Below are 12,940 nucleotides of genomic sequence, written 5' to 3'. Positions count from 1 at the left end.
TATGAAATCTGATCAATGATCCCAGAAATGATGTTTTCAGTGGCATTGCAGAAGAAAAAAATATTTCGTTTTCTTATTGTGACTGAACTAATACTGCAGACTGCATGCAATTCCTTAGTTAATAGAATGGAGAAAAGGCAGCAAACTCATTACTATCAATCTTGTGGATTTGCGGTGACTGAAGCAAAGCTGTGTAATTGAACTGAATTAATCAATCTGGCTGTGAGCTCCCTAAATGATAGACTAATCATTGATGTTATCTCATTGCATTTTGCAATCTCCCCCCTTGCTCATCTCCCCAAACCCTGATGCATATGTTGGCAGCAGACTGAATCAGTAGTTGCTCTTCTATTATGTTTTTCCTTGAAGGCAGTTAAATAGGTAAACAGATGGGCCACATTTCTGCAATCACCTTAAATTCCCCCGGCAAGTCTGAAACTTGTCGTTTGTTTTATCATTCAAGCATTCTGAAAGCTCCCTGGATTAATTAATGATGAAAGAAAATTCTGCAGTATTTGTCAAGGTTTTAAAATCAAAAGCATTATATGCAAGAACTGAAACAATGTGATGAACTCTTCCCTAAAAAAGAAACGAAGTCATCCAAAGAAGTAAAGCTTCTGTTTTGCAAACTTTGAATTGATCCATAATGAAAGAAAGTTAGCAACTGCACAAAGACACAAGGCTAAAAGAGTTGGAAATATTTATTCATACACCATATTTTGAATATTTTTACTAAATGCTGATAAAAATGGCATCCATTTATGCATAACATTATAAGGAATGGTTTCTAATTACTATTCTGTTAGATTGGAATTTCCATACTGAGTGCAATTTGTTCCAAGTTTCAATTTCACCAAAGCGTGTGAACAGTAATACTGTTTACAACCATTGAGATAGCACACACTCCCTACGATGAGCCCCCTTCACTGACTCCCCAAGCACTGACAGAAGCAATTTTTCCTGGGAAAATAGAGTAATCGTGTGAGTAAATTCTGCCTCACTTAACAAAATTGCCGGAGCATTTTAAATGATCAGAGCCACGTCATTTAGTTAATAAAATTACAATCAGAAATGTAACAAAAAAAAACCAATGAGAGAACCAAGTAACAAAACGATGGAACTCAACATTAAATGTGTTTAGAATTCCCATCGAGGGACATGACTGAAATAAAATGTATTTTCTAAATATATGGATCGAAATTATATAGACAGTAAGTAATATCTAAGGCATTATTTACAGTCCTTGGATATGATAGCACTCAAGAATTACAAGTATCATTTCAGAGTTTTAACGCGAGATCCTAAACCTGAAATGGAAATCTTAACACAAGTGATGGAATTATTGAGTTTTGTTTCGCCCTTGATTAATTCAATTTATCGTAACTAAAAGAAGCATATCAAACACATTGAAATATTTTCTATTGCTTGATTAGGGATACTTATTTCAATCTTGCTCGTGTGACCTCAGGAAGAATGTGTCCAGTTTCAATATTCAATCCACGTTCACTAATGCTTGTGCCTTTGGAGCTTGGATTATCCTTTTGGCCACACAGCAACAACAACAATGGCAATCAGCAATAATACAATAACCACCAGCATCCCTACCAAAAAAGAAAAGAAACCAATCAGTTACAACGATCACATACATCCAACGGAAGATACTGTTTACAGGGCAGTAACACAATTCCCAACTCAGGGAAACTGTCTTTTACCATCATATAATGGCAGTGGGGGACAAATGTAAGCCGATTTCCAACTTCACGTGAAAGAATGTTACAAGCTTTGGACGAAAGCTGTCTTCAACTCTCAAACTAAGATGTAAGATGTGCTGGAGAGGTTAGAAACGAGGCAGCTTAACACGTGGGATCGTAGGGAGGGCTTCAAGTTTCTAGATCTCTGGGCTCTGTTCCTGGGAAGATGGGATCTGTACCAATGGGACAGATTGGATCTGAACTGGAAGGGGATGAATATCCTTGTGGGTAGGTTTGTTAATCTGGTCCCGATGGGTTTAAACTAGATTTGCAAAGGGAGAGGAATCAGAATGTTAGAGCAGTAAGTGAGGAGGAGCAGGGTAAAGATCATGCGAGGACTGCAAGTATAGACAGAAATCAAGGGGTTGTACGTGATAGAAATGTTCTCAGGTGTATTGATTTTAATACGAGGAGAATTGTTAAAAAGGATGACAAGATTAGGGCATGGATTGATACATAGGATTATGAGATTATTGCAGGAGGGGCAGGACTGGGAGCTTAATGTTCCGGGGTTCTGTTGTTTCAGGCGTGATAGAGGAGGAGGGATGAAAGGGGGAGGAGTGGCATCAGGGAAAATATCTCAGCTGTGCAAAGTCATGACAGCCAGGAGGATTTGTCTTCACGGCCAAATGGGTGGAGTTGAGGAACAGGAAAGGTGTGACCACACTGACAGGGTTGTATTAAAGACCATCCAATAGTCAGAGAGAATTGGAGGAGCAAATCTGTAGAGATAACAGACCGATGTAAGAAGCAGAATGTTGTGAAAATAGGAGATTTAACTTTCCAAATACAGGTATACAATCCTTTATCCAGACATCTAAAATCCAGAAAGCTCCAAAAACCGGCAAGTGGGGAGAGAGATGGCAGCGCGAGTCGGGCGGGCGAGGGGGAGAGACCGGCAGCGCGAGTCAGGCGGGTGAGAGACCAGCAGCGCAAGACAGGCGGTCGAGTGGGGGAGACCAGCAGCACGAATCGGACGGGCAGGCAAGGGGGGAGACCGGCAGCGCAAGTCAGGTGGGCGGGCGGGGGAGGGGAAGATGGCAACGCGATTGGTAGGGGGTGGTGGTGGATACGGCAGCATAATTCGGGTGAGCTTAAATCTGGCTTTCCGAAATCCGGAAAAATCCAAAATTTGGTACACACTGTCCCCCAAGGGTTCCGGATAAAGGATTGAGTACCTGTATTGACTGGGACCACCAAACTGTGAAAGGGTTGGATGGCTTGGAGTTTGCAAAACATGTTCAGGAAGGTTTTCTAAATCAATTTATAGAGGTACCAACGAGAGAGGATGCAGTACTAGATCTCCTGTTAGGGAACAAAACGGGTCAGGAGACAGATATATGTGTAGGTAAACATTTTGGAATGAGTGACTAGAATGTCATTAGCTTCAAGTTAATTATGGGAAAGGATAAGTCTGGTCCTCATGTTGGGATTCTGAAATGGAGGAAGGCAAATTTCGTAGAAATGAGAAAGGATCTAGGAAGAGTGGATTGGGATATGTTGTTTTATGGCAAGGGTGTGTTCAGTAAGTGGATAGCCTTCAAGGGCAAAATCTTGAGAGTGCAGAGTTTGCATGTTCCTGTTAGGATTAAAGGCAAAGTTACCAGGCATAGGGAACCCTGGTTTTCAAAGGATATTGGTTAAGAAGGTGTATAGCAAGTATAGGCAACAAGGAGCTAATGAGGTACTCGAAGAGTACAGAAAATGCAAGGTACTCAAGAAGGTAATCAGGAAGGCAAAAAGATGAGGTTGCTTTGGCAGATAATGTGAAGGTAAACCCGAAGGGTTTCCTCAATTATGTTAAGAGTAGAAGGATAGTAAGGGACAGAATTTGTCCCATTGAGGATCAGAGTGGTCAACTATATGTGAAGCTTCATGTAACAGGGAGGGTGTTAAACAATTGTTTTGTATCGGTATTTACTCAGGGAAACTGGCAGAGTGAATAAGGAAGGAAGAGAAACAAACAGAAGTGACATGGAACATATGGAGATGAAGGAGGTGGAAGTTCTCCTGCTTTACAACGAATAAAAGTAGATAAATCTCCCAGGCTGAACATCATATACCCTCAGACTTTGAGGGAGACTTCTGTAGAAATTTCAGGGGCTCTGGCAGATATATTCAAAATGTCCTTAGCCACAGGTGAGATGTCAGAGGATTGGAGGGAAGCTCATATTGTCCCATTGTTTAAAAAAGGCTCCAAAAATAAACCAGGTAATTATAGGCCGGTGAGCCTGATGTCAGTAGTAGATAAATTATTGGAAGGAGTTCTGAGAGATAGGATATATAGGTATTGCATGGTAGGTTGTGTTTAACGAATCTTGTGATTTTGAGAGGAGATTACCAAGAAAGTAAATTAAGGAAAGGCTGTGGATGTTGTCTACATGAACTTTAGTAAAGTCTTTGACAAGGTCCAACATGGGAGATTAGTTCAGATGGTTAAGACTAGGTATACATGGAAAGGTTATAAAATGGATTTGAAATTTGCTGTGTGGGAGAAAACAGTGGGTAGTAGTGGACAGTTGCTTCTCAGACTGGAGGCTTGCGATGAGTGGTGTGCCTCAGGGATCTGTGTTGGGACCATTGTTGTTGCTGTCTATATCAATGATCTGGATGATAATGTGGTAAATTGGATCAGCAAGTTTGCTGATAACACAAAGGTAGGAGGTGATGTGGACAGTGAGGAAGATTTTCAAATCTTGCAGAGGAATCTGGACAGCTGGGCCAAAAATTGGCAGATGGAGTTTAATTCAGACAAGTGAGGTGATGCATTTTGAAGGGAAAACCAAGGTAGGACATACACAGTAAATGATCAGGCAGTGAGGAGTACAGAGGAATAAAGAGATCTGGGAATACAGATTCAAGGTGGTGACACATGTGGACAGGGTTGTAAAGAGAGCTTTTCGTACCTTAGCCTTTATAAATCAAAGTATTGAGCATAGGAATTGGGATGCTATGTTGAAATTGTTTCAGACATTGGTGAGGACAAATTTGGAATATTGTGTGCAGTCCTGGACACCTAACTATAGGAAGGATATCAATAAGATTGAACGAGTGCAGAGAAGATTTACTAGGATTTTTCCAGATCTTCAGGAACTGAGTTACAGGGAAAGATTAAACAGGTTAGGACTTTATTCTTTGGACTGAAGAAGAATGATAAAAGTTTACAAGATTATGAGAGGTACGGAGTGGCTGTGAGTAGGCCTTTTTCATTAAGATTGGGGGAGATAAATATGAGAGATCATAGTTTTAAGATGAAAGGGGAAAGGTTGAGGGGGAACATTAGGGGCAAGTCTTCACTCAGAGAGTGGTGGAAGCATTAAATGAGCTGGCATCTGATGTGGTGAATGTGGGCTCGATCTCTGGAGTTTTGAGAATAGATTGAATAGATACATGGATGGGAGAAGTCTGGAGGGTTATGGAGTGGGAGCTGGTCAGTGGGACTAGCGGAATAGTGGTTGCCACAGACTAGAAGGGCTGAATGGCTGGTTTTCCATGCTGTAGCATTCTATGGTACTATGGTTTTGAACATTTTGTTAACGGCAGCAATTAATATTGTTAAAACTATTTTCCTCAACACGATCAAATCACAAAAACCTCCAATTTTAATTTTCATTCTTTTCAGAGTTTCCCTTTTCATAATATACTACAAAAAAAAACTGATGGACTCAATCTAATTGGATATTTTAAAGTTGTGCAAAATGACTGTCTTAAAAAATGTTCTATTTAGTTGATTTGGAATTAAATCAACACTTTTTATGCCTTTAAAACATTTATAAATATTGACTCTCAAGTTATAACATTTTGTGTATAATACTAATATTATCAGCAAATTATCTTGTTAAAATTGACAAAATTCAAAATATAAAATATAAAATTCATAGATTATTTACATGCAATGACAAAAATCACAATGAAGTGGATTTAAAAACTCTGCTGAGGATAAAATTGTGTATCACAAAGCTCGCTGCAGCCACAGCGGACTGCCATTTTTGGGCTATCCTCATGGTACCTCTCTGAAAGTACATGTCCCTTTTCTGTGAGGGAGTTGTCAACAGTAAACAAAGATATATGAAAATAGCTCCTGGAGTCTTAAAGTGAAGGGACTCTCTATTCTTTAAAATCTTCGTTTGGTATTTTTATAATTCACTGTGAACCCTCAAATGAATATGAATGCACAGGAGGAAACGTAGGCAATGGGTAGCATTAGCACTTCGAGATGTAAAACACATCAAAAAGAAAACAAATTGTTGGATTTGATTCTGTGAATCCAGTATGGTCTGCACAGACTTCTCACATTCCTCTCAACCCCATAAAACTGGAAAATGGACAAAACTAAGCAATTTAGTCAAAAAAAATCTGTTTTGTGCTAATTTTTGCCTCAATGAACTAAAAAAAAAGGAGTTCATTTCTCACCCATGCATCCTTCAACAGGACTTCCCAGAATAATAAAAACTCACTAAAGATTTAAAGAAAAAAGTTGAACAAAAAAATGGAAAACCCAAAATATAATTCACAAGACTTCCGCAAATTATGTCACACTTGTCTCATTTCTACTTTAGAACATGAACTGCGGTGCACGACTCACACACGAACAATTCTACAGGAAAGCCACAGGCAGAGTGATGGCTGCTTTAAGTATTTAAAATGCCACATTCAAACATTCAATCAAAATATTTCACAAACTTATCATTCCTCTGGAAAAGACCAAAAAAATGAAAATAAAGGTACACCTGGTCTTTCTAAATAAACATGCATATGAAAAGATGAAGACAAAGCGGGAAGCAATGGGTTGACTGCACACAAACAGAGAGTGGAGAACAGTCTTTTACCCCATACTTTGGTTATTTTGTGACCTGGAATCAGAGGAATGATTAAGTAAAACTGCCAAATTCTGCAGTAAACAAACAGCACTGGCATTGAAAGTACAAGCTGTATAGGTTATCAATGGGGTAGAGGTTCAGTGCAGAAGTACAAGTGAATTTCAGCTCACCCATGTCATATGCCCAATGCATAGTGTGTGTTACTGTTAGTGGGTCAAACCAGTAACATGATGACAAAAGGTGAGGCAATCTAACAGTGAAATGCAAAATAAAATTAAATGGGATTGTGACACAATTTTTGACAATTATACACATGATATCTGGAACCACTGTTATTTTGAAAAAAAAAACACGTTATCAGGCATTAGATACCAGAGGCTACATTCTTTTCCAAGATTCTGTCATCTTCCAATATAAGCTATCATTCCATGGGTAACCAAATCACTCATAGCATAGCCAAAACCTGGCCTTGTGCTGTCCCTCACAGAATGAACTAGTTGAAAACAAGGGACAACTTATCCTGTCAAAAGTGCATCAAGCAGGGAGTCTTGAGACTAGAAAAGGAGTAAGGAATATAACAAAAAAACTGCTGGTTGAAAGTAATATTTTGTTCGCCACAGAACTTCAAGAGGACTATAAAGCCCACTGAAGACATTTCCCTCCACATAATGTGAGTACCCTGTATTGTATTCTTAGATGGATGTCTGCTTGAGATAATTCTGTATAAGGCATGAAATCAATGCTGTTCTCCATTCTTTCATACCTTGATGAAGGGCTCAAGCCCGAAATGTCAATTCTTTATTTTTACCTTTGCTACATAAAGGACACAAACCAGCTGAGTTTCTCCAGTATTTTGTGTTTTTACCCTATCACTAATAAGGTACCCCCTCCATAAATCTTCGTCTGCGAAGCCAAGCCAAAGAAAGAAAGAAAGAAAGAATAGTTGACTAATAGGGTACCCCCTCCATAAATCTTCGTCTGTGAAGCCAAGCCAAAGAAAGAAAGAAAGAAAGAATAGTTGACAAGAATGAGAGTTGACTTAATTGAAATATAAAACTCTTTGAGGAAGAATGATATCCCCTCTTACGATTAGGTGTGACCGATTCAAAACAAGGGGTAGGTTATTAATGACTGAAACAAAAATTAATTTCCTCTACCCTGGATGGCCACAGAGGGTTAGTATCAATACATTTTCAGATATTTAAGAAATCAATGGGAGAATAGATTGAGAAAATGATGTTGAGAAAGAAGATAAGTCATTATCTTGTTGACAGCTGAGGCAAGATTGAGAGGCCAAATGATCCTTATTTTCTACTTGCTTATGTTAAGAAAACTCTAGCACCAAAAACACTCAGCTGACATCCCTGTCCTTTGTCACAAACAGTCTTACAAAAACAATTATGGAAGACTGGAAATGTCCCACGGAAAGGGTAACAAGAAAGCAGTTGGAACAATTATGAACTACAATGTTGTCCTGATTGTGGAGGTAAAAGAAATGAATCCTTTGCTGTTGAACAAAGGAGGTTAATTCATACTTTGATAGTACATGTTATCAGTCCCATACAAAATCTCAGCCTTAGGAGGAGGCGCATAGGAGGAAATTGTAGAAATTCTGACCATTATTTTCCCAATTCCCCTTGACCATAGACAGAAGATTAGAAAACTATTATGGTTCTATTATTTAAAAATATAAAAAAAAGATTGTATGAATAGACAGAAATCTGTGTGGATAAATTATTAGAACCATTTCTTTGAGATAGCATCACTTAATATTTAGGTGAGCACAAAAACAATCAGAATGGATTTGTCAAGGGAAGACCATGTCTTACTGACTGTATTGATATTTTTTGATGAGTTAACATGGATGGGAAATAAGAGGAGCACATTCGATGCAGTCTACAGAGATTTTAGAAGATATATGAAAAAGACCCACGTGGCAGAGTGATCAGGAAATTAAATGCCTATGCAAACCATGGTGGGTCGAAGCAAACTATAGTAAAGTTGTCAATAAAATAGAAAGAGAACAGAGAAGATTTACTTGGATGTTGCCTGGACTTCATGAACTGGGTTACAGGGAAATGTTAAATAGCATGAAATCCAATCATAGGAACCTTCCTGTGGGACCTTGTCAAAGACCTTAGTAAAGTCCATGTAGACAACATCCAGAGCCTTTCCTTCATCAACTTTCCTGGTAACCTCTTTGAAAAATTGAAAAAGAATGGTTAAACATGATCTACCATGCACAAAGCCGTTTTGATTATCCGTAATCAGTTTCTGGCTATCAAAATAATTGCATATCCTATTCCTTAGAACATTTTCTAATCATTTACCTACTACTGATGTCAGGCTCATTAGACTGTAATTTCCTGGAAAAGGCTTTTGGATCCTTTTTTAAACAATGGAACAATAAGAGCTACCCTCCAATCTTCTGGCACCACACCCGTGGCTAAGGACATTTTTAATATTTCTGCCAGAGGCCCTGCAATTAAAACACTAGTCTCCCTCAAAGTCCGAGAGAATATCTCGTCAGACCTTGAGGACATCCACCCTTATTTGCTTTAAGACAGCAAGCACCTCCTCCTCTTTAATCTGCATTGGTTCCATGACCTCACTGCTTATTTTCCTTACTTCTCTCAACTGTGTCCGTTTTCTGAGTGAACACTGATGAAAAATAAATTAAGATTTCCCCCATTTCTTTTGGCCCCATACAAAGCTGACCACTCTGGTCTTCAAGGGGACAAATTTTGTCCATTACTATCCTTTTACTCTTAATATATCTGTAGAAACTGTTAGGATTTTCTTTCACATTGTCTGCCAAAACAACCTCGTGTCTTTTAGCTTTTCTGATTTCCTGAGGTTTTTCTAGTATTTTTTATACTCCTCAAATACTTCATTTGCTCCATGATGCCTATACCTGTTATATACCTCTCTCTTCTTCCAAACCAGATCCCCCATATCCATGAAAACCAAGGCTCCCTATGCTGCTAACCTTGCCCTAATTCTGACAGGAATATATAAACTCTGCTCTCCCAAAATTTCACCTTTGAAGGTCTTCCATTTACTTTGCCCATCCTTGCTAGAAAACAACTTATCCCAATCTATGCATTCTAGATCCTTTCTCATTTCCTCAAAATTGGCCTTTCTCCAAATTAAATTATGAACCTGAGGCCCAGACCTATTCTTCTCTAAAATTAACTTTAAACTAGTGACATTATGATCACGAGACACAAAATGTTCCCCTACACATACTTCTGTCGCTTGTCCTGTCTCGCTCCCTAATAGGAGATCCAGTATTACACTCTCTCTAGTTGGTACCTCTACATTTCCTCTACATTTGACAAACTCCAAGCCATCCAGCTATTTTACAGTATGGGAGTCCCAGTCAATATGTGTAAAATTAAAATCTTCTACAATCACAATCTTATGTTTCCTGCATTTGTCTGCTATCTCTTTACAGATTTGCTCCTCCAATTCTTGTTGACTATTGGGCAGTCTATAATACACTGGCACCTCCTGGACTACATCCTGGTGCGAGAAAATGACAAACGAGATGTGCTCCACACCAGGGTCATGCCTAGCGCGGAATGCCACACTGACCACCGGCTGGTTCGCTGCAAGCTCAACCTTCACTTCAAGCCAAAGCCCAGGAACAATAAAGCCCCCAGAAAGAGGTTCAATGTTGGAAACCTGCAGTCAGACGAAGCGAGAGGAAACTTCCAGGCAAACCTCAAAGCAAAGCTCGACGATGCAACCCGCCTCACGGACCCGTCCCCTGAAACCCTCTGGGATCAGTTGAAGACTACCATACTGCAATCCACTGAAGAGGTACTGGGCTTCTCCTCCAGGAAAAACAAGGACTGGTTTGACGAAAACAGCCAGGAAATCCAGGAGCTGCTGGCAAAGAACCGAGCTGCCCACCAGGCTCACCTTACAAAGCCGTCCTGTCCAGAGAAGAAACAAGCCTTCCGTCGCGCATGCAGCCATCTTCAGCGCAAACTCCGGGAGATCCAAAATGAGTGGTGGACTAGCCTCGCCAAACGAACACAGCTCAGCGCGGACATTGGCGACTTCAGGGGTTTCTACGAGGCTCTAAAGGCTGTGTACGGCCCCTCACCCCAAGTCCAAAGCCCGCTGCGCAGCTCAGACGGCAAAGTCCTCCTCAGCGACAAGATCTCCATCCTCAACCGATGGTCAGAACACTTCCAATCTCTTTTCAGTGCCAACCGCTCAGTTCAAGATTCCGCCCTGCTCCAGCTCCCTCAACAGCCCCTAAGGCTAGAGCTGGATGAGGTTCTCACCCTGGATGAGACATATAAGGCAATCGAACAACTGAAAAGTGGCAAAGCAGCAGGTATGGATGGAATCCCCCCAGAGGTCTGGAAGGCTGGCGGCAAAACTCTGCATGCCAAACTGCATGAGTTTTTCAAGCTTTGTTGGGACCAAGGAAAACTGCCTCAGGATCTTCGTGATGCCACCATCATCACCCTGTACAAAAACAAAGGCGAGAAATCAGACTGCTCAAACTACAGGGGAATCACGTTGCTCTCCATTGCAGGCAAAATCTTCGCTAGGATTCTACTAAATAGAATAATACCTAGTGTCGCCGAGAATATTCTCCCAGAATCACAGTGTGGCTTTCGCGCAAACAGAGGAACTACTGACATGGTCTTTGCCCTCAGACAGCTCCAAGAAAAATGCAGAGAACAAAACAAAGGACTCTACATCACCTTTGTTGACCTCACCAAAGCCTTCGACACCGTGAGCAGGAAAGGGCTTTGGCAAATACTAGAGCGCATCGGATGTCCCCCAAAGTTCCTCAACATGATTATCCAACTGCACGAAAGCCAACAAGGTCGGGTCAGATACAGCAATGAGCTCTCTGAACCCTTCTCCATTAACAATGGCGTGAAGCAAGGCTGTGTTCTCGCACCAACCCTCTTTTCAATCTTCTTCAGCATGATGCTGAACCAAGTCATGAAAGACCCCAACAATGAAGACGCTGTTTACATCCGGTACTGCACGGATGGCAGTCTCTTCAATCTGAGGCGCCTGCAAGCTCACACCAAGACACAAGAGAAACTTGTCCGTGAACTACTCTTTGCAGACGATGCCGCTTTAGTTGCCCATTCAGAGCCAGCTCTTCAGCGCTTGACGTCCTGCTTTGCGGAAACTGCCAAAATGTTTGGCCTGGAAGTCAGCCTGAAGAAAACTGAGGTCCTCCATCAGCCAGCTCCCCACCATGACTACCAGCCCCCCCACATCTCCATCGGGCACACAAAACTCAAAACGGTCAACCAGTTTACCTATCTCGGCTGCGCCATTTCATCAGATGCAAGGATCGACAATGAGATAGACAACAGACTCGCCAAGGCAAATAGCGCCTTTGGAAGACTACACAAAAGAGTCTGGAAAAACAACCAACTGAAAAACCTCACAAAGATAAGCGTATACAGAGCCGTTGTCATACCCACACTCCTGTTCGGCTCCGAATCATGGGTCCTCTACCGGCACCACCTACGGCTCCTAGAACGCTTCCACCAGCGTTGTCTCCGCTCCATCCTCAACATCCATTGGAGCGCTTTCATCCCTAACGTCGAAGTACTCGAGATGGCAGAGGTCGACAGCATCGAGTCCACGCTGCTGAAGATCCAGCTGCGCTGGATGGGTCACGTCTCCAGAATGGAGGACCATGGCCTTCCCAAGATCGTGTTATATGGCGAGCTCTCCACTGGCCACCGTGACAGAGGTGCACCAAAGAAAAGGTACAAGGACTGCCTAAAGAAATCTCTTGGTGCCTGCCACATTGACCACCGCCAGTGAGCTGATAACGCCTCAAACCGTGCATCTTGGCGCCTCACAGTTTGGCGGGCAGCAACCTCCTTTGAAGAAGACCGCAGAGCCCACCTCACTGACAAAAGGCAAAGGAGGAAAAACCCAACACCCAACCCCAACCAACCAATTTTCCCCTGCAACCGCTGCAACCGTGTCTGCCTGTCCCGCATCGGACTTGTCAGCCACAAACGAGCCTGCAGCTGACGTGGACTTTTTACCCCCTCCATAAATCTTCGTCCGCGAAGCCAAGCCAAAGAATACAACCCCATGAAAGTGTGGTCATACCTTTCCCTTCCTCAGCTCCAACCATTTAGCCTCAGGAGATGAGCCCTCTGGTCTGTCCTGCCTGAGTACAACTGTGATATTTTCCCTGATAGGCAATGTCACTCTTCCCCCCACCAAATCTATTACATCTATAGCAACTGAAGCCTGGAACATTGAGCTGCCAGTCCTGACCCACTTCGAGCCAAGTTTCACTCATGGCCACAATGTCATAGTTGCATTTGCCAATCCATGCTCTAAGCTTGTCTGCCTTTC

At 41.6% G+C, this 12,940-nt stretch overlaps 1 protein-coding gene across 2 annotated transcripts in view; it reads right to left on the bottom strand.

Moving 5' to 3' along the window:
• Positions 1–683: 683 nt before the first annotated feature.
• The window catches only part of stx8 (syntaxin 8), a 154,117-nt gene continuing 141,860 nt past the window's right edge, over positions 684–12,940 (bottom strand). For both annotated transcript variants that reach the window (XM_069930260.1, XM_069930262.1), the window contains one exon: positions 684–1,601. In XM_069930260.1, the coding sequence (XP_069786361.1) occupies positions 1,534–1,601 (68 nt within the window). In that variant the 3' untranslated portion in view covers positions 684–1,533. The remainder of the gene's footprint in view (positions 1,602–12,940) is intronic.

Source organism: Narcine bancroftii, chromosome 3 (assembly GCF_036971445.1).
Source record: "Narcine bancroftii isolate sNarBan1 chromosome 3, sNarBan1.hap1, whole genome shotgun sequence".
In the NCBI taxonomy this organism is placed as follows: domain Eukaryota; kingdom Metazoa; phylum Chordata; class Chondrichthyes; order Torpediniformes; family Narcinidae; genus Narcine; species Narcine bancroftii.
This window is presented reverse-complemented; position numbering and strand designations above follow the sequence as displayed.